Below are 21512 nucleotides of genomic sequence, written 5' to 3'. Positions count from 1 at the left end.
ATCATTACTTACCTATGAAGTAAATTATTTTGCTTCACATTGTTTAATGATAAAAAAAATCTGTATCATTAACTCCAATGTTAACGTACATCGGGCAGCATTTTAGAGCACCACATACTAAACTTAATTGTACCATTACTCCTTCCTACCTTCAACGATTAGATTGTAGAACAATCTTCCAGAGAACATTGTCAACCATCCATCCTTGAATGCTTTTAAAGATCTATTGTATAATTTGTACTAGTAATAGCATGGGTTGGCGCTACATTGTTAACATAAATTCTAGCCAATGAAATTGCAATTACAACTTTTTCACTGCTACCAGTGAAATATGGGATAAATTTCACTGCTACTATTGAGACTTTTGTATGGGCTGTGAAACAGGTATGGTATTAAGATTACAAATCTAATCTAGTGTTTACACAGTATATCATACTCTGTATAGAGTCCTACATAAATTAAACAAATAAAAATGTTTATGCATCGATGGAGACAATAGTAGGCTACTTATCCCAGATGTGGCATGTTGAGCAAGAACACATACATGTATGCATAGTTGTGCAATAGAGGAGAGAAAAACAGCTGTGAAATAGATTGCACTGTCATAAGAAAAGCTTTTGGTTTTTATTAATATCTTCCTAAAATAACTTCTCTATTATTACAAATCTTACAGCTCAGATGTGTGTGTCATACCTCCTCTGGTTATATTCAATGGAATGTGTTATACCATCTTAACCTAGCTCCCACTAAAACTGTTTACCATAAAGGTTATGTTGTTATTGTAGGGGGATATTGTAGTATGTGTTTACATGTGCTCTCCTGTTGGTTTAGTCATGTTGGAGTTTTGTTGTGTTTGTATAGCAATTTTGTCCTCATGTGGGTAGACTGATAACCTGACCATTGTTATTATTGTTAATGGCTGACTGTAAATAACATTACCAACTTGTAACTAAGTAACTACGTTTGTAATGATACTGTAAAAAATGTAGAATTTATTTTTTTGTGGTGGGGACTGCAAAGGTGTGGTAGTATATTTTACCTTGTTTTTCCCTCTGTATCAGCAATTGGGGACATTATCCAAATCCCCCACAGTTTGTGTCTGTGATTTTAATCCTGGAAAGATATGGATATAAGACATGTACATGCTACCTGGCTACTGACATGCTTTTTCTTGTTTGCCTTCCCTACCCAAATGTTAACACACTTTTTGGACACCTGACTTTAATGACTGTTGTAATAGATTGTTTGACTGTTCTATTAGAGTATTTTGATTGATTTCAAGTGTTTGATCTGCAGGCGTAAAATGGTAACCGTACATTGGGCCAGGTCTGTAGCCTTGTGAAGGTGGTCAGGAATTGAGGCAATGAGGCAGGCAGACCAAAATATGGGTTTTGAGGATTTCTTTAAAAAATTCTATATACGGCCATCTATAAGTGTTTAATGCTGTATTTGATGATGAATTATTTTGTACAGATGATTTTCATCCCATATGACATTTCTATAATAAGGTTTAGATGCGGCATTTTTACTGAGGGGGAATCCTGCTAAACAGTACTGTCATACTGTTTGACGCTTAAAGTGCTACCTATGCTTGTGTATATATGCAATATCTCGAGGGTTGTCTCAAGACTAATATAGCACTTAGCTTTGCCTCCTGCTATATTAGCCTCTCTCTATTGTTAACTATAACTATGTGATAATGATACGGTATGTGCTGTGTGTACTGCGAAGTGAAGAATAGATAGTAATAGCGATCTATTTTCAAAGAGGAAAGTATTTGAAAGCATTATATAAGTAGCATGTATCTCACCTGATGCAACAATGATGACTTTTACGTATCACATTTCTTGTCATACAGCATCAGTATGTTGAAGACACCAAGAGCTAACACAGTTGGTTCATCATTTACCAGTAGTAGTCAGCCATTAACACATCATGACAACACTAGTGTACCTGCTTTGGATTTGGGTGATAGAGAGGCCAAGACAAGATGGAGTTTTAGGGTGAGTAGTTACCTTTAATGGTGTGATGTTCACTTGTGTATATAACATGTATACATCAAGGGACCTGTGATACAATGGAATGTCACTACTATTTGTTCAATGCCAAAGAAAAGAAAATTAACCATATAGGATATGAAACCAATCACTTGCATGCGCATGTTTCTACAGAGGGCAGCTGTTCAACGGTTGTTTTGCATCTGAAAAAAATAATCATTTTGCTTGTTGCTGTGTCTAGTTGAAAATGTTACTAGGTCTTGTACATCGTTTGTTAGATGAATTATTTTGCTGGCAAAAGTTATGGAGGCAGCTGCAGATTAGTTCCTATGTTTAATTCCTGGTGAGTCATTTTGTGTACACATTTCAGACAAATGCTTCAATGAACTTCTTACTCACCGTATCCTTTTGTTGTACAAACAGTATTCTGGGTTGCCTTTGAATGGTTTCATAATGTTTCTAATTTTATCACCAATTTTCTTTGCATGTGATAATCCTCCCAAGCATGTTGTCACAAAATGAATGGTTTCACGACACACCACAATGGATATACAACTCCCATGCACAGATTTAAAGCTTCCATAATTGAAAGAACACACACATAAAGTTGACAGCCATTTCACAGGGTGCGTGAAACCAGGTGGACTTATTAGTTCCATATCCACAGGGCTTATGAATTCGCATGGGAAGGTGGGGATGGAGCATGGTATTGATATTTAAGTATGTAAGCTAGGGCATAGTTTTATCAGTAAAACACTCTAATTGAACAACCAATATGTTATAACTCTTGACTGATGTATTATTGTTTGTATGTATTAGGAGCCATCAGGATCAGTCAGTAGCAGTGGAACTTCAGCCAGTAAACTACCACCATCCTCAGAACCATCATCATCTTCCATCAAACATAGTGGCGGCTCCTTTACTTCTTCCTCTAATGGCAGTAGATCATTGAGAGTGTCTGCAGAACATCACACTGGGACTGGAACTACTGTGTAAATTTGTGTGACTTGTAATTGCCTTTCCTACAGGCAGTGTTGGGAGTAACGCGTTACATAAGTAACGCGTTACGTAATATTATTACTTTTGTGGTAACTAAGTAATATAACGAAATATACTATAAAAACGGGTAATATAACTCAAGTTACTTTACTTACAAATGTAACGCGTTACCTAAGTAATATAGTTACTGTAACGAGTCTAATATTACGTAATATTATTACTACAAGTAACGAAGTTACTAATGTCGTTAGTTATCCTCTGAGTAATTCCCAGCCACAACGAAGTAACGAAGCCTACTGAATTAAGCTTATTCACCAGCTTCTTACTTATAACCAAGATTTGCACACTGTCCAACAACGCAATCATGTCATGTGATAAAGTGGTAGTTTCACACGTGACAGCTTAAGGCTGTGGACACAAAGTAATATAATATGTAATACTATAATAGTTACTTTATTTTATGAGTAATATGTAACTGTAACTAAATAGTTCAGTTACAAGTAATATGTAACTAGTTACTTTTACGAAGTAACTTGCCCAACACTGCCTACAGGTGTTTCTCTCTTATATGATCCATCATGAAATATAATATATATATTTATGTTTATGTACATTATTTGTGTAATAAACTAACTCGATCCTTTTTAGAGAAACGATGATTTTATTGTAAATAATAACATGATATGTGAATGATTAAAATTATGTGAAGTGGAGTAGTGAAATAATTTCGTTCAAATTTTATGATTTACGGTTTCTGCACATTATTTAGAAGCAACTCCGCTTTCTCTTTCCGTGCATTTGTGTGACCTCAGAAGACTTATCCTAAACAGGTGTCTATATTTGGTTTATTTTTGTGCGTATGTGTTAATTGTAGCATCTGTGATTGTACAGGATCGGACTCGCCATTTCTTTGTGCTTGCTTAATCGCTTTTTTTGTAAGTGGCAACTTCAAGTAACATACGCCCAACTTTCTTAAAACGAGTGCGTTCGACGATTGATGATGCTATAGGGGAATTTGTGAATTGCGCATATTTACGGATTTTTCATGCGTCACGAAAATTTACGACACTGGACGAATTTGTGATTTACGCATACTGGAAGTATACGGAACATAAATAAAACCCACCAAAACTGGACGTATAAATTTAGGAGTTAACTGGACAAAATGTGAAAAAGCAGCCCTATGAGGTATTCTGTGTATTAACGAAGGTTTAGAATTAGTTGCTAATGTTTTTAAAAGCTTTCTTGTGAGATATTTAGCGTACCCATGCCTGATACGGAAATTGACATAACAGCCTTACTTACCTTATACCAATGGCAACCTGTTGGCTACTGGTCAGTATCTTGCTTCACAAGTTAATTATGATGGATTAAAACAATTTCTCCATAGACACCTGTACATTAGTCCCCCAAATAATGCAGCCACCTTGTGCTCTGTGACATCATTGTGGATAAAGTCCATTACCAAGAGTATATAATGGGGAGTGAGAGTGTCGAACTTCGTTATAGGTTGTGAAAAATGAGCCCATAAAGTACCCGCATACCTTTAATTTGTTTCTTCCCGTAAACCTGACCACTGTTGATTGCTCAGATTTAACACCTTAAATAATTTGACGAGTGGTCCACATGGAATTGCAATGGCTGAAATTCAATCTAGACATGTCACTTTTGCTAGTAGAATCATTGAGGCAGGGGATGGCGACCATGATGAAATCTCGGCCGTGATAAAATCTTGACCCCATGATGAAACCTCAATATTTGCTCTGCTTGCGTCTTTCTCTTTCTATGGTGAGTTCCTCTGCGCGATGCGCCATAGTTTTCTCGAGTACACCGTTCTTTCACTCGGTATTCACACATATATAAAGTGTGCCCACTACACTGATATTTAGTTACCAATCAACACAAATCACCAAGTTATTTGAATGATGCCATAATACTTTACAGGCTCATTTTTGTCAGCTTATAGAGCAGTTTTACACTCTCCCTCCCCATTATACTCTTGATATAAATGGTATTAAAAGCAAACAAAGACAAAAGTGACTACAAACTAAGGATGGAGACACCCCTCGTGCATAGTTAAATTGTAGAGCAATGGACTGTAAATCAATGGTACAGTGATCGAAGCACTTCTAAGTTTATTTCTTGAATGTTTTGAGTACATTTAAGGGTCCAATACAGCGGATGGAGGTAGAGAAATACAAGGAAAAAAGTTGTGATGGTGCGACTGGCAAGATGTGCACGAAATATTATCCCTACCAGGTGGAGAGGTGACTCTAACCAATGTTTGTTTCATGGCACTGCTAACCCAGCCTTGTAAACAAACTATTACCTCAATGAAGCATAATGAAGCCAGTGAGCTTCAATAGTGCGAAGCGCTACAGGCTGAGCTACAGGCAATGAACTCTGTTATTGTTTTCCAGCAGAACATTCAAGAACACTATGAAGTTTGAAAGAAGAGCGTGATATGCATATTAGACTTTGACTCTTTATCCAACCTTTCCCATTGTAAAGTGTGTAATAACAGTACTTCCGGTTCTTTGTCTTATGTCACAATGTGACATAACTAGATTTTGTGGCGTAATATCTCGGTATAACAACATAATTGAATTATTTAAAAGGTGTTTTTGTGCATTGCATGATACAAACAACCTATTTATTCAATAAAATGGCAAGTGAATTTTCCATTTCAGTGGACCTTTAACTTCTACCGATTTACTGGTTTTGATATTTTGCCGATCAGGATGTGTCCTCTAGCCATTGGAACTGTAGAGGGCAGCAGACGTGATACTGTAGAGCTCCAGTTGCCTAGTACAATACTTGCATGCTAGACTACAAAGGAAGAGTACAGCGCAGTTTGTTCCTTTGAATATAGGTGGTATGCAATCCTGGGTATGTAGTATATAATCTTTGGCTGACACGAGAAACGGAGAAAACACCAATTCATTGCAGTATGATCAGTGCCTATTAATGGATATATTAGAGCACAAGGGGTGTATATAGGTAGTTTACTCTGTAAAATTTAAAAGTGAAGTACGTAGGGACCCAATTGATAAAACCAGTGAAATAAGAGATGGATGATGGTATTACAACATAGCCCTGTGGTGAAATTCCTATTGCGTACAGTAGACAAACTTGTATTGCCTTGGGCCCACTGCAGGCTATAGCCTGCAATATGCTTGGAAGGGCATAGCAAATCAATGATAAAAGTGAGATTTGAAGTACTTGCTAGCAGGCTTCTAACCACTTGAAGGACCTGCTAGTAGGCCTCTTAGTGGTATTTAAAGACCTCATTATCTTACTAAAGTCAAATCGTATTATGCAAACAAGTACACAAAAAAATGGAATTTTCAACTACCATAGTACATTGATAAAAGTACTGAAACAAGCTGGAGTAGTGTATGTTATATCCCTACTGTGCTCAAGTTACCATAATAGAAATGCACAGTAGGGATATAACACTTCTTATTGTTTTACTGTGATTTAATATTGTGCACTCTCCAGCTTTTTTCAGTGCTTTTTATCAATGTGCTATGGTCCCTATTTTAGTTGAAAATTCCAAAAATTTTTGTGTACTTGTTTGTTAACTAATTATTGTCTCAGTGAAAAGTGAGATATCCATTACACTTCATTGTCACTCAGCTATGTGCAACCCGTTACAAATCAAGAAATATTCGAAAAGCACCTCTGAATCAAAGTAGCCACTATGAAAAATATGGACAATTTCTGTTACGAAGGTAAGCCATCATGCACTACCACCAAACCAACACCTTATGCTGTCAGCAAAGGTGAATGGGACACAAAGGAGGACACTGGTAAGTCCATGAAGAATGCATTGTACGAACTATGGTATACCAAAAGGCACTTGTCTGGCTGTTGCGACATCACTTGAACAGTGAAAAAATCAAATCCATAGCCTTAGCCGTTATTGAGTTATGCTTGTCTGAAGGCATCAGCCAGTCAGTTACTCAGTTATAGTAGGACCTCAATTATCCGAACCCTCCATTATCCAACAGTAGTGGTGACTGTTCTATTAGAGTAGTGTATTTTCTACTAGACTATTTGAACACAACTGTGTATATAAATGAATTGGCTTCATTTATTGGAACAAACTCACTTATCTGAACACTTTTGTCATTGAAGTGGCACACAGGTGTTTGGATAATGGAAGTCCTACTGTACTCAGTCAGTCAGTCAGTCAGTCAGTCAGCCAGCCAGTCAGAAAATTCCGTTTTATAGATTTTATAGCAACTTGTTGAAAGCATTTTGGGTTGATTTGAAGACTTGTTTGGTTTTATTCTGGCTCATCGTCATCAAGGAAAAGGATGGTGGTTTTTGGGTAATATTATTTTCATGGGCCACACCCACACCTTTCTGGTTCGTACTGTATGATACCATTTTCTAATTCTGAATGTACACTTGTATATAAATCAGAGGCGTAGCCAAGGAGGAGACTGCTGTAAAAATGTTAGGTATGAAAAATAATTGTTATATAAATGTAAAAGTAAGTGTCCGTCTCAGACTGCATCCGCCTTTTCCAACTACCCTTATTTTGTGTTTGGAGATGTCCCTTTACTCAGTCAAAACTACAGTAATTAGTGAAAGTACTTGTAGCTTAGTTTGACAGCTAGTTGATTTGTATATTCTTGTATCCTTTAACAATATATAATTTCTCAATTCATCTCCTTTGTAAAATAAGTTAGAGCACTCGTGTACTGTATAGTAGGGACCACAAAGGAGTGGCATGGCCCACGAAATAACTTTCACCCAAAAACCAGCCTCAATTTTCCCTGACAGTGATGAGGCAGTATTGGTATATGTAATAGGATGGATGGCTGTGGTGTTTGGGATTAATAGTGCAAGCATTGTAAACAGGAAGGAGTAAAATAGTGTGAGGCAAAGACAAGCACTATTTCCTTCCTGTTTACAATACGAGAACTATTAATCCCGAATACCACAGTCATCCGTCCTATTGCAAATTAATCTGACAACCATAGCAAATGTTGCTAGGCAGCAGGAAATTCAAAAATAACCCCTGCAAAATACCAATCACACTTAGCAACCATTGCCTAGCAACTACTGCCATGGTTTCATGATATTTCCTTAGCAACTGTTACTAAGCAACCATATTGTTGCTATGCCATGGGGCATTTATCGCTATAGCAACACTAGTTGTCAAGTTGGACATATAATAGAAACACACCATACCATTTTAGCCAATCAAATTAGTATTACAGATTTTTGTCAAGGGGCCTTGACAAACAATGAGAGGTGTACCGATATGGTTTTTGGCATGTACCGATATCCAATATTGATGCCACCAAAAGAAGTTATGGTGTCCCTAAAGGTCGCGCCATGTGCCAATATCTAAGCGACAACATCTACACGACAATTGACAATATCCTTGTGACGTTGGGTGATCACTATGTGACTGTAGACAATAATTATGCAATGATAGACAATTACCTATGTGATAATAGTGATTCGATGATTGACAATAATCACATGACAATAATGATGAGACGATCGTGTGATCAATGATAATTTTGTACGACGATCACTGGCTGCATGTATTACTAGGTCTGAAGTTGAAATTTGTTATTTCTGCTGCTGTGGTTGTTGCTGATGTTAATTATTGTTGTCATAGCTTGCTTGTTGCATCTTACTGTTCAAGTTTAGCAACTTGTAGCACCACAACCAACAACAGCAAGCTACAAGGAGAGGAACAGCAGCAGCAATAACAAATTTCAACTTCAGACCTAGTAACAACATGCAACCAGTGAATGTCATACAAAATTATCATCGATCACTCAGTTGTCTCATCATTATTGTCGTGTGGTTATTGTCAATCATCGTATCACCATTGTTGTATAGGTAATCGTCTATCATTGCATAATTATTGTTTACCGTCGCATGGATATTGTCGATCGTCGCATAGATGTTGTTGCTTAGATATTGGCGCATGGCGCAACCATTAAGGCCACCATAAGAAACCGATAGTTGATCCGATATTTGCATTATAGTTTTAAGCAAACAAAATTGTACATTTACCTACCCTACAACAAAATGTGCATGTATTCATTGCTATACTCTTTCTATTGCATAATCCAGACAATTAGGTACCAACAAATATTTTTATGTATACTCCCATGAAGCCTTAAATGAATATTTCTGCATTGCTCTGCATTCTAATTGCTTGTGAGAAAGCTGGTACAGCAAGTTTCCTTGATTATCCTGTGACCCTTCTTTTTATTACAAAGGTACTTCATTTGCAAAGACTGTGATAAGCTTTCCAGCAACAAACACCAGAATTGTGTGTATTTGTATGGCTTCTTGTAGCGTAGTGCTTGTTGCAGAGTGAACAGTAAGCCACTGGCACGAAAGAGCCACATGGACAACGTAGAAAATCAATGCATAATCAGTTTATGTACAAATTATTGCTACTGTATAAATATCGGTAGTGATATTGGTCCTCCTACTGTTCTGTACTGATACCGATATTGGTAAAAATTACCATATCGGTGGCCAATATTTTAGCTGATCCAATTATTGGTACACCTCTAAATACTAATTCTGTTAGCTAATCGCTTGACGTATTTCAATGTTATAATACGTCAAGCTGCTATTGAGAGTATTATAATGTAACACATTCACTTGTTGGATTAGTTCAGTGCCAGAAATAAGAATTCATCATTGACTGGTCAAATGTTCTAGCAAGATTAAATTTGGTAGGTCATTTCCAGATTTGATTGGCCATCTTGTCTCCTGGGAACAGCAAGTGGTATGTAGCTGATGTGCTTCTGAGGACAGCATCACAGGATATTATACTGTTGGACACCATGAGCAATCCTTCACAGGTCACCAGCATATGGAACACCTAGAAACACTTCTAACTCCACCACATACATTTTAGGAGCCCATTTTCATATGGGCTCCTATTAAATTTGTTAATCAAAAATGTGTGCATTAACTAACTTATTCTATGACTAACTACCTTACAGCATGATGACTAAGATAATGCATGTGGGCTACGAATATCTATCAGGTTAAACGCCACAGCGTTGGTAATAGCCACATCTCATCACCATTAGAAGAAACGTACTCTAGTACATAGATTAAACATACTAACCACCACATAACAATGATTCGGCTACAGCAACAACCGCTACCATCCATTACGTTATCCATGTCGAGCCAGCTTACCCTTGGCCATGAGATATGATTATGATGTGATTTATCGTCTGATATTGCTGGTTTCCATTATTTTACTTCAAGATTAATCGCTCGGTATATCCCTGATGTCAGTAATGCGGAAGGGGCATCACTCCTGGCATAGATACTAGAGTATCTATGCTCCTGGCAAATGTGGCTCAACTGGATCCCGCCAAAAACTAAACACAAGTCGCTTTAAATTCCTTCACTCAGCACACTCGAATATCCTCTAATGTACATAGTCTAAATGCTTTCAATCTTCCTAAGTCTTCACAAAACAACTTAAGTTTACATCCACCAATGTGTGCACCAAAATATTAGAATACTGTCGTCTGTGGTCACATGGTAACGTCCCTTGGGCCCCCATCATCACTGGGACCATAGATAGTGGGTAGCCTATGCTGGGACGTTGAGCAGCTGTGAGGTACGCTATCAGCTTAATGCAACATCTGTTATAGTTTGCTTGATTTTTAATTTGTGAGTGTTTACCAACTGTCTTGCTGCTTGTCGGACATTTGACCGAACAAGCCTCTAAATAGTCGGTCAAAACATGATTTTGCTCGGAAAATGGCCGATGGCCGACTTATTTCTGGCACTGTTAGTCAGGTAAAACTAAGCCCAAACAAGCTTTCAAATCAACCTGAAACACTTTCAACAAGTTGCTATGGAATTTTAAAAATAATTTATGTAATGTAATTTTCTGCCAACTGACTAATGCCTTCATACAAATGTAACTCAATAACGGCTAAGGCTACGGGCTTGATTTTTTCACTGTTTGACATTGCTTTGGCCAAAGAGGTGCCTTTTTGCTTACTGCAGTATGTACAATGCATTCTTCATGGACTTACCAGTGTCCTCTTTTGTGTCCCATTTATCTTTGCTGACATCGAAAAGTGTCAATTTGGCGATAGCATGTGATGGCTTCCCTTCATAATGGAAATTGTCCATATTATTCATGGTGGCTGTTTGATTGCAGAGGTGCTTTTTGAACAGTTCTTGATTTGTACTGCTGTGTAACGGGTTGAACACAGCCAACAATAAAACATAATGGATACTTCACTTTTCAGACGATAATTGATAGAACTGGGGCATGTGGCACCAATTCTTGTGGTATGCATGGATTACAGAGGTACTTTTCGAACAGTTCTAGATCCAAAATGCTGTGTAACGGGTTGAACATAGCTGACAATGAAGCGTAATGGATACTTCACTTTTCAGATGATTCTGGGTCGTGCGGCGCCATTTCAGATGCGGTATGCATGGGTTCACCAGTCATAATAATAATATTTACAAAAAAAAGTTAACAAACAAGTACACAGAAAAATTTGAAATTTTCAACTAGAGTAGGGACCATAGCACATTGATAAAAAGTACTGAAACAAGCTGGAGTAGTGCACAGTATTAAGCTCAAGATGCCATAATGGAAATGCACAGTAGGGATATAACACTTCTTATTGTTTTAGTGTGAATTAATATCGTGCACTACTCCAGCTTGTTTCAGTACTTTTTATTGATGTGCTATGGTCCCTACTCTAGTTGAAAATTCCAAATTTTTTCTGTGTACTTATTAATAAATTCAAGGTTGCTATTGTTCCGGCAGCCGGAAATATTTTGCCTGGGCTATTATTCCAGCAGTCCACTAGATTTCTCTCATTATCAAACACATGTACGAGCTAGGGGTTGACACGCGTCTAGTATGCTCCAAGTATATTCGACTTTAGGGCACACGACCAGTGGTTTGCCTCGGGTCTTGTACTTTAGGTTACACGACAAGTAGTTCACAGGCAAACCTTAGAGTTAGGGTTGGATTCAGCTTTGATTTCTTCTTCACCTTTGTCTTTAATTACTCCACTCGGACACTAATAAGGTAGAAACTAAGGGAGGTGGGTAGCTGGGAGCCACGTAGCACAATGGCTATGACTCTGGGCTCACATACAGGAGGTCCAGGGCTTGATTACTGGTAGAAGATTTTGTTTTCATTTCAGGACCCTTTTTGTCTAAGTTTTATTTTTATTCACGTGACTGCCAGAACAAAAGCAACAGCCTAATACATTTTGATGTGCTTATGGACTTTACCCACAATGACATCACAAGCACAAGATGGCCACGTTATTTTTATGGACTTTACCCACAATGACATCACGAGCACAAGATGGCCACGTTATTTGGGAGACTAATGTACTGGCACCTATGGAGAAATTGTTTTGATCGATCATATTTCAGCCAGGGAAGGAGATGTTGACCTCTAAGCAACAGGTATGGTTACAAGACAACTCAATGAACGATTTGTATCGCATGCTGGAAAATTTTCAAGATAACGCTTGTTTGCAATGGCAGATGTTACCTTATACCCATAGCAACATGTTGGCTACTGGATGGTATCTTGCTTCATGAGTGAAATATGATGGGTCAAAATTTCTCCATAGATACCTGTACATTTGTCCCCCAAATAACGCAGCCATCTTGTGCTCCGTGGCATCATTGTGGATAAAGTCCATTACCAAGACTATATAATGGGGAGGGAGACCTATTTATTCAAGAAAATGGCAAGTGAATTTTCCATTTCAGTGGACCTTTAACTTCTACCGATTTACCGGTTTTGATAGTTAGCCAATCAGGATGTGTCCTCTAGCCATTGGAACTGGAGAGGACAGCAGACGTGATGCTGTAGAGTTCCAGTACTAGTACTGTCGCCTAGTACAACACTTGCATGCTAGACTACAAAGGAAGAGTACAACACAGATTGTTCCTTTGAATACGGGCAGTACGCAATCCTGGGTACATAGTATATAATCTCTGGCTGACACGAGAAGTAGAGAAAACACCAATTCATGGCAGAATGATCAGTGCCTATTATTGGAAATACTAGAGCACAAGGGTGTATATAGGTAGTTTACTCTGTAAAATTTAAAGGGACCCAAGTGATAAAACCAGTAGAGATGGATGATGGTATTACAACATAGCCCTGTGGCGAAATTCCTATTGCGTACAGTAGACAAACTTTTATTGGCTTGGGCCCACTGCAGGCTATTAGCCTGCAATATGCTTGGAAGGGCATAGCAAATCAATGATCAAAAGTGAGATTTGCAGTACTTGCTAGCAGGTTTCTAACCACTTGAAGGACATGCTAGCAGGCCTCTTAGTGGTTTTTTAAAGACCTCATTATCTTGCAAAAGTCAAATTGTATTCTGCTAACAAGTACATAAAAAAATTGGAATTTTCAACTAGAGTAGGGACCATAGTACATTGATAAAGTACTGAAACAAGCTGGAGTAGTGCGTGTTATATCCCTACTGTGCTTGAGTTACCATAATGGAAATGCACAGTCTGGATATAACACTTCTTATTGTTTTACTGTGATTTAATTTTGTGTTTCTTATTGTTTTACTGTGATTTAATATTGTGCACTGCTTCAGCTTTTTTCAGTGCTTTTTATCGATGTGCTATGGTCCCTATTCTAGTTGAAAATTCCAAATTTTTCTGTGTACTTGTTCGTTATTGTCTCAGTGAAAAGTGAGATATCCATTACGCTTCATTGTCAGCTATGTTCAACCCGTTACACAGCATTACGAATCAAGAACTATTCGAAAAGCACCTCTGCATCAAAGTAGCCACTATGAAAAATATCGACAATTTCCGTTACGAAGGTAAGCCATCATGTGCTACCACCAAATCGACACCTTATGCTGTCAGCAAAGATGAATGGGACACAAAGGAGGACACTGGTAAGTCCATGAAGAATGCATAGTACGAACTGCGGTATGCCAAAAGGCACATGTCCGGCTGATGCGACCTCACTTGAACACTGAAAAAATCAAATCCATAGCCGAAGCCGTTATCAAGTTATGCTTGTCTGAAGACATCAGCCAGTCAGTTACTCAGTTATGGTAGGACCTCCATTATCCGAACCCTTGATTATCCAACAGTAGTTGTGACTGTTCTAATTGAGTATTTTGTCACCAGCTGTGTGTTCTATTAGAGTAGTGTATTGTCTACTAGACTATTTGAACATAACTCTATATATAAATGAATTGGCTTACTCAGTCAGTCAGTAGAAATTCCATTTTATAGATTTCATAGCAACTTGTTGAAAGCATTTTGGGTCGATCTGAAAGATTGTTTGGTTTTATTCTGGCTCATTGTCATCAAGGAAAAGTGAGGGTGGTTTTTGGGTAATATTTTTCATGGGCGACGCCCACACCTTTCTGATTCGTACTGTATGATACCATTTTCTAATTCTGAATATTCACTTGTATATAAATCAGGCGTAGCCAAGGAGGCATTTGTCCCCCCTCCCCCCCATCACTAAGTGGTTTTTTAAACCTCTGTCACAAGTTTACTAGTATTTAACTGACACACACAAATGACTATAAATTATGTGCGCTACTACGTGGTATCACCAGGGGTTGCTAGTGAATGAGCACACAATATTCAACTCATTTGTGAACTCACTGAACGAAAATATTTGAGACCACTTCTATATTTAGCTTAGATTGCTCATGTGATAGAGCATTTTTGAACCTAAAAAGAGTGACCTGCTTGAAGTAACCTCACAGGAGTCGCAACTCATAAGTGACAAAGGAGACCAGATGACGCTACAAACCTACTACCTACGAGGTGATAAAAGTGTTAAATGTACCAAGTTTATTTTCTTGAGTCAATCACACTGGATCTTTGTACGGCCGCAGTGCAGTAGCATGCCAGTCTAATTTTTTTAACTTTGTCAGTCAGTCAGGCGGATCAGTCACAAACTTATAAGTTCTGCTAGTAAGACAGGTGTTGAACTGGGATTTTGTGCAATACGTGGCATTTGAATTTTGCCGGCTGAAGTGAGTGAACACGTCATCCTGTCAGTGTGCTAGGACTGCAGCACAGGCTATGACTAACATAAAGTAACTGTGATGCATCGTATTTGCACTAAAATATTCACAATATAGCTCTACCGGATTGTGGTAGATTAATTTTATTGGAGTAGAGTTGTGGTACATGCAATGATGCTTGACGAATATACCTCCATTGATAACTGATAAGCAATCAGTAATGAAATAGTTACATAGCTAGTTATGTAAGCAGCCCACCATTGAGTCATTAGCCTTTTGTGCAGTCATGAACGATTTTGAGTGTTTTGTGGGGGCATGCATGCCTGCCCCTCCATCACCTTCTGACTAGCTATGCCCCTTATATAAATCTGACTTTATAGCTACTACTATTCTGCAATGCAGCTTGCAATTTCAGCCTGACTTTTGTAGTAATAATTTACAACTAGTCCAGTTACAACTAGCTTTTTGATCACAACCAGCTCTCTTTTTATCTCTTACAGTTCACTGCATAAAAATGTAATGAAGTAGTCGCTATATGTATTTTAGGGAGCGGTCGCATAGACTTTACAAACACTATGTGAGCTAATTGTAAGCCCTGTTGTGTTGTATTTACTAATTGAATCAGGCTGTAAATTATAAGCTGTTGATATAAGGTTATGCTTTGTTGTCAAAGGTGTCATGGGTAACCTAACAACAGACAAACAGCTTGCAATACTGTGTCTTATTAAAGGTTTTGTATGTGTGGCTTCTCATGAACCCCATGCAAGTTGCAAGCACTTCAATTCAAACCCCTTGCATACCAATTGCAACCTTACAAAATCTGTTGGTGACCTAACAGACTAAATCAACATTTGCAAACCCTCACAACTTTGTTACCTTGTTTTTGTACACTCTGATAAATAGTTCAAATTAGGCCTGTGTCAAATATGCCAGTATAATAAAAAGCATAATAGTCTGGAGTACTATGTCTAGCATATTTCAAACTATGGAGCTTAATTAAATATGTGATCGTCACAGCAAAAACCTGACTTGTTTGTACAAGCATGTGTATTGAGAAAACGTAATTTAAAAATAATTTCTTAAAATTACACATGCCATAAAGAAAATATATTCTCGGGCCAGTAGTCAAAGAAGGAAGACTCAAATCAATTAAAACTATATACCATCATCTTATTTGCCTGCTTATGGAGAGCTCAAAAAATCTTTGTTTCGTTTCTGTAGCTCTAACGGTATGGACGTCATGTGTGTTTGTTAGCGTACGATGCGCTTAAACGTAAACAAGATAGTCATCATTTCTTCTATCAAATCGCCTTCATACCCATATGCGCAAATGACTACAGATCTAACACTATAGCTTGGCTGATGTGCTAATTCATGGTGAACATGTTAAGTTAAGTTGCAACATTGTAGACTAATCCAAACGGAAGTTATGGCTGTGAATGTAAGTGCCTATAGTTTACTATCAGTGTAATTGCTGTACAAATCGATTATCCCACTGTCTAGCGCTGTTAATCCAAAACTACTCACCACAGAAGGCTGAGACATTTCCTGGAAACTGCAGATAATGCTGAGAAAGGAAAAAAATTGTGAACCAAGCCAGGTTTTTGCTAAGAAAATCAAATATGCATTGCTTAGATCAATACTCTCTAATAGAACAGTCACTTTGTAGTAAAATCTCTAATAGAGCATTCACTGATTGAAATGTTCTAAGATAATTATTGCTAACCTAGGAGCATAATGCAAACATAATGGGAACACTGAAGAGCCTTACAATAGATGTGTTTGCTACTGCAGATGACTAAGATGGTATGGGGTAGATAATAAGTGTGTGCCCATGCTTGTGTGCCTTGAATAAATTAAGCCTGACTTTGATGGCTTGTAATTCATAAATACATAAAGTGATTTTACTGAAATTAGGAATGTGAAATGCCGAAGGTGACTAGCAGCTGTAATTAAAAAATCGTGTGCTTTCGAGTAGGGCCCATGGAGTTTTGCATGTATGAAAACATTTTTTCTTCCTGTCAATATACCCATGGTGTTGCGTGCTGACTTTCTTGGCTGCATGACACACTTATGTGTGTCTTGATACGCACTTTTCTGTTGCTCACCCACATCAGCTTCCATGGCCACACATCTCACCATCATGTGTCATACATTTTACAACAGTTATTGCTTTTATACAGTTGGTACATAGCTACATTACATTTTCACAATGGCTGCTATGGATGTGAAGAAAGCAACTGATAGTCTGACATGTCCAGTCTGCTATCAGATATTCAAGAATCCCAAGTACCTACCTTGTCATCACTCTTATTGTGAAAAGTGTCTGGAGAAGATGCAGGTACAATCTAAGATCATTTGTCCAGAGTGCAGAAGGGAAACTACTATTCCTGCTGGAGGAGTGAAAGATTTTGATAACAATTTTCTGATAAATCGGTTGGTGGATGAGCTGATCTTAAAACGCAAGGTGGAAGGTGAAACAGAAGTGAAATGTGACGAGTGTACTGGAGAAGACCCAGTAGAGACATTTTGTCTAGATTGTACGATGTTTTTATGTCGTGTTTGTAATGAACATCACAAACGTAGTAATAGGTATCGAGGCCATGCCATAGTCCCATTAGTTGACTTGAGGTCAAAGAAAGAAGACATCTCAGTCCAGCCTAAAGCAAAAGTGATGTTGTGTAAAGAGCACGAGAATGAGCTGAAGTATTATTGTGAGACATGTGAGGAGCTGGTGTGTTTGTACTGCACCGTAAAGGAACACAATGGCCACAATCATGACACTGTAAAGAAAACGGCAAAGAAGCAGAGGAGTAAATTGAAGGATATCACTGCTCCAGTAGGGGGAATTATTAAAGATCTTTCTAAAGCTCATGACAAGATTACTGATATGGGAGATAAGATACGACAACAAGCTGGTGAAGTAGACAAAAAGATTGATGAACATTATGACAAACTGATTGAGAAGTTAAAAGAACAGAAAGAAGAGGTCAAGCAAAGGTTAGGTGAGATAGTGTCACAGAAGGAGAAGAAGATGGCAGCACAACTAGAAGAGGTGGAATCTACACAAGCACAGGCAAGAAGCATGAAGGAAGTTGATGATGCAGTGAAGGAAAGTTCTGATGAAGAAGCACTTTCTGCAAAGAAACAAGTGATCAACCAAATGAAAGAATTAACTGAGAAGTACAAACAACTAGACACAACACCAGTAGAATCAAACAACATAAAGTTTTACTCCAGTAAAGTGCAACTCCCACAGTTTAGTCAGCTTATAGAAGATCACCTTTCCAACTCTGAAATCTTGTATTTATCTGGATACACGCATGTGAGGGGACAGCCACAATTCAAGATAATCACCAAGGATATCAAGGGTCATTCTTGCTCACTGGGAGGTAGTCATGTATCAGTACAAGTGGAGTGGAGTACAGGAGAAGTGACTACTGCACATGTTAGGGATAATGATGATGGTAGCTACACTACTTCTTTTGTAGCTAAACAAGCTGGAGAGGCAAAGTTGTTGGTCTCCATTGAAGGAGAGCAGATCAAAGCAAGCCCCTACATTGTTGTCATCCATAAACCATACACAGCTATAGATCAACCCAGCAAAATATTTGATAATAATGGACAGATGGGTAAACCATGGGGTATTGCATTTGGTAGGGATGGCAAGTGGGCAGTAGCTGATTATAACAAACACTGCATCTATGTATTTGATAGTGAGGATCAGTTGATAAGGCAGTTTGGTTGTAAAGGTAGTAACCCTGGCCAGTTCAGTGGTCCTAGAGGTGTTGCATTCGATGGTGACAATTACCTGTATGTGGCTGATAGTGGTAACCACAGGGTACAGAAGTTTGATATTAATGGCAACTACCTGCTGCAGTTTGGTGTTAAGGGAAAAGCTGATGGTCAGTTTGATGCTATATATGGCATCACAGTACACAATGATAGGGTGTATGTAGCTGACTATGGTAATCATTGTATTCCAGTGTTTAAGACCAATGGAGAGTTTTACCTCACAATTGGATCAGGACAACTGAATGGTCCTCATGATGTAGCAATCAGTTCCAGTAATCATTTGCTTGTTGTTGACTATAGTCATTCATGTGTTTACACCTTTACAATTGATGGTGGACATGTAGGCAAGTTTGGTACTGAAGGAACAGCCAGAGGTGAACTAAATCGTCCATATGGCCTCACTGTTGATATCAATGGCTTCGTCTTAGTGGCTGATAGTGATAATCATCGTGTGTCAATCTTTGATCAAAATGGAACCTCCATACATTGCTTTGGTAGTGAAGGTAAACAAAAAGGCCAATTTAAATGTCCTTTTGGAATAGCCATTAGTCCTAATGGTAGTATCTACATCTGTGATTACAATAATTTCAGGATACAGATATTTTCATTATAGGTAGTTATATGTATTACACTACTTTGAATTACTTAAGGAACAATACAATAGATTTACTGGACTTCATGGTGAATATGTTAACTCTTGCGTGACATAATTATGTTTTTCTCTTATGCATTTTACACAGTTTTGTTTTATACAGATAGGTAACAACTATTGTAATGGAACATATATACTGCACCTTTTATTTAGAAAGTAGTACATGTATACGTCAATAAAGTTTGTAGATTTATGATTGTAATCTTTTGTATAAATAACATATAACGTCTTTTGTTACTTTATGATTGGTATTAACATATTAACAAGTATAACAGGCTGGTAATAATACATGCACTATATCACATTTGGGTGGCCAAGACATGAGCAAGTAACATTGGTCTCCCCCAGCTAGCAGATACACTACTAGTGAACCCTTTAGTAAAGATGACTTGTGCAAGTACCTCGGGGAAATTTACAGTTCGATTCACTGCTCTCACTCTCTCAGTTGGATGGAATTAATTATATATTCAGTACTGGTTATTGATTTATGTAGTTGAGTTTCATGGAGTTGTAGAATTTAACGAGGAGTCCATTGTTGAGCAGAGGGAGAGCAAAGAGGCAGTTAGACTGGATCCAGACAAACAAAAAAAATGAAACAATGTCTAAACCAGATTGAACAGGTATTAACTATATAGTCCTGTGTATAAGCCTGTACTGACTACACACCTTTTGTACACAAACATGCATAATACTGACATGTATGTATGAATACACATATACAGTACTAATGATGTCTATAATTTTCGCACATTCATATACTAATAATGTTTATACTGTACAGCATAATAATTTGACGGGGGAAAATTTTGACAAATTCTTCATCTTTTTAATATTGATAAGGAAAATATTGACGAATGTCCTGCACCAGAAGTATTCTAATTAACTAGTCACATGAACTTTGATGAGGAAAATTTGACGAATGGCATGCATTTTGTCAAATTTGTCCCCCCACCCCCATCAAATTATTATGCTGTACGGTATTATCTTTGTGTATTCTGAGAATTTGACAGGCACTGGGGTGCATGGAGCTCTGGTAGTATTAGAACAAAACAGTTTCACATCAGACAGTCTTGCGGGTATACTAAATATTCCAACTAGTCTTCCTCTTGTTCGTAAACATCTAGCTACTGAACTAGCTCTACTACTGAGTGGAAGGGTAAAAGAAGTGTGTGTGTGTGTGTGTGTGTGTGTGTGTGTGTGTGTGTGTGTGTGTGTGTGTGTGTGTGTGTGTGTGTTTGTGTGTGTGTGTGTGTGTGTGTGTGTGTGTGTGTGTGCATTGTGTGTGTGTGTGTGCATTGTGTGTGTGTGTGTGTGTGTGTGTGTGTGCATTGTGTGTGTGTGTGCATTGTGTGTGTGTGTGCATTGTGTGTGTGTGTGTGCATTGTGTGTGTGTGTGTGCATTGTGTGTGTGTGTGTGCATTGTGTGTGTGTGTGTGCATTGTGTGTGTGTGTGTGTGTGTGCATTGTGTGTGTGTGTGTGCATTGTGTGTGTGTGTGTGCATTGTGTGTGTGTGTGTGTGTGTGTGCATTGTGTGTGTGTGTGTGCATTGTGTGTGTGTGTGTGCATTGTGTGTGTGTGTGTGTGCATTGTGTGTGTGCATTGTGTGTGTGCATTGTGTGTGTGTGTGTGTGTGTGTGTGTGTGTGTGTGTGTGTGTGTGTGTGTGTGTGTGTGTGTGTGTGTGTGTGTGTGTGTGTGTGTGTGCATTGTGTGTGTGTGTGTGCATTGTGTGTGTGTGTGTGTGTGTGTGCATTGTGTGTGTGTGTGTGTGTGTGTGTGCATTGTGTGTGTGTGTGTGCATTGTGTGTGTGTGTGTGCATTGTGTGTGTGTGTGTGTGCATTGTGTGTGTGTGTGTGCATTGTGTGTGTGTGTGTGCATTGTGTGTGTGTGTGTGCATTGTGTGTGTGTGTGTGTGCATTGTGTGTGTGCATTGTGTGTGTGTGTGTGTGTGTGTGTGTGTGTGTGTGTGTGTGTGTGTGTGTGTGTGTGTGTGTGTGCATTGTGTGTGTGTGTGTGCATTGTGTGTGTGTGTGTGCATT

At 38.3% G+C, this 21512-nt stretch overlaps 1 protein-coding gene and 1 pseudogene across 1 annotated transcript; both read left to right on the top strand.

Moving 5' to 3' along the window:
* The window catches only part of LOC136242228 (kazrin-like), a 31515-nt pseudogene that overhangs the window by 4165 nt on the left and 5838 nt on the right, over window positions 1–21512 (top strand).
* LOC136242832 (E3 ubiquitin-protein ligase TRIM71-like) lies at window positions 3753–19730 on the top strand. The gene is made up of 2 exons (XM_066034321.1): window positions 3753–3826; window positions 17209–19730. The coding sequence occupies exon 2, from the start codon at window positions 17238–17240 to the stop codon at window positions 19431–19433; it is 2196 nt and encodes a 731-aa protein (XP_065890393.1). The 5' UTR covers window positions 3753–3826; window positions 17209–17237; the 3' UTR covers window positions 19434–19730.

This window comes from Dysidea avara, chromosome 13 (genome assembly GCF_963678975.1).
Source record: "Dysidea avara chromosome 13, odDysAvar1.4, whole genome shotgun sequence".
NCBI lineage: Eukaryota > Metazoa > Porifera > Demospongiae > Dictyoceratida > Dysideidae > Dysidea > Dysidea avara.
This window is presented reverse-complemented; position numbering and strand designations above follow the sequence as displayed.

Excerpts from the sequence above, each read along its gene's own strand:
- LOC136242832 (XM_066034321.1), top strand. The coding sequence starts at position 17,238 with ATGGCTGCTATGGATGTGAAGAAAGCAACTGATAGTCTGACATGTCCA.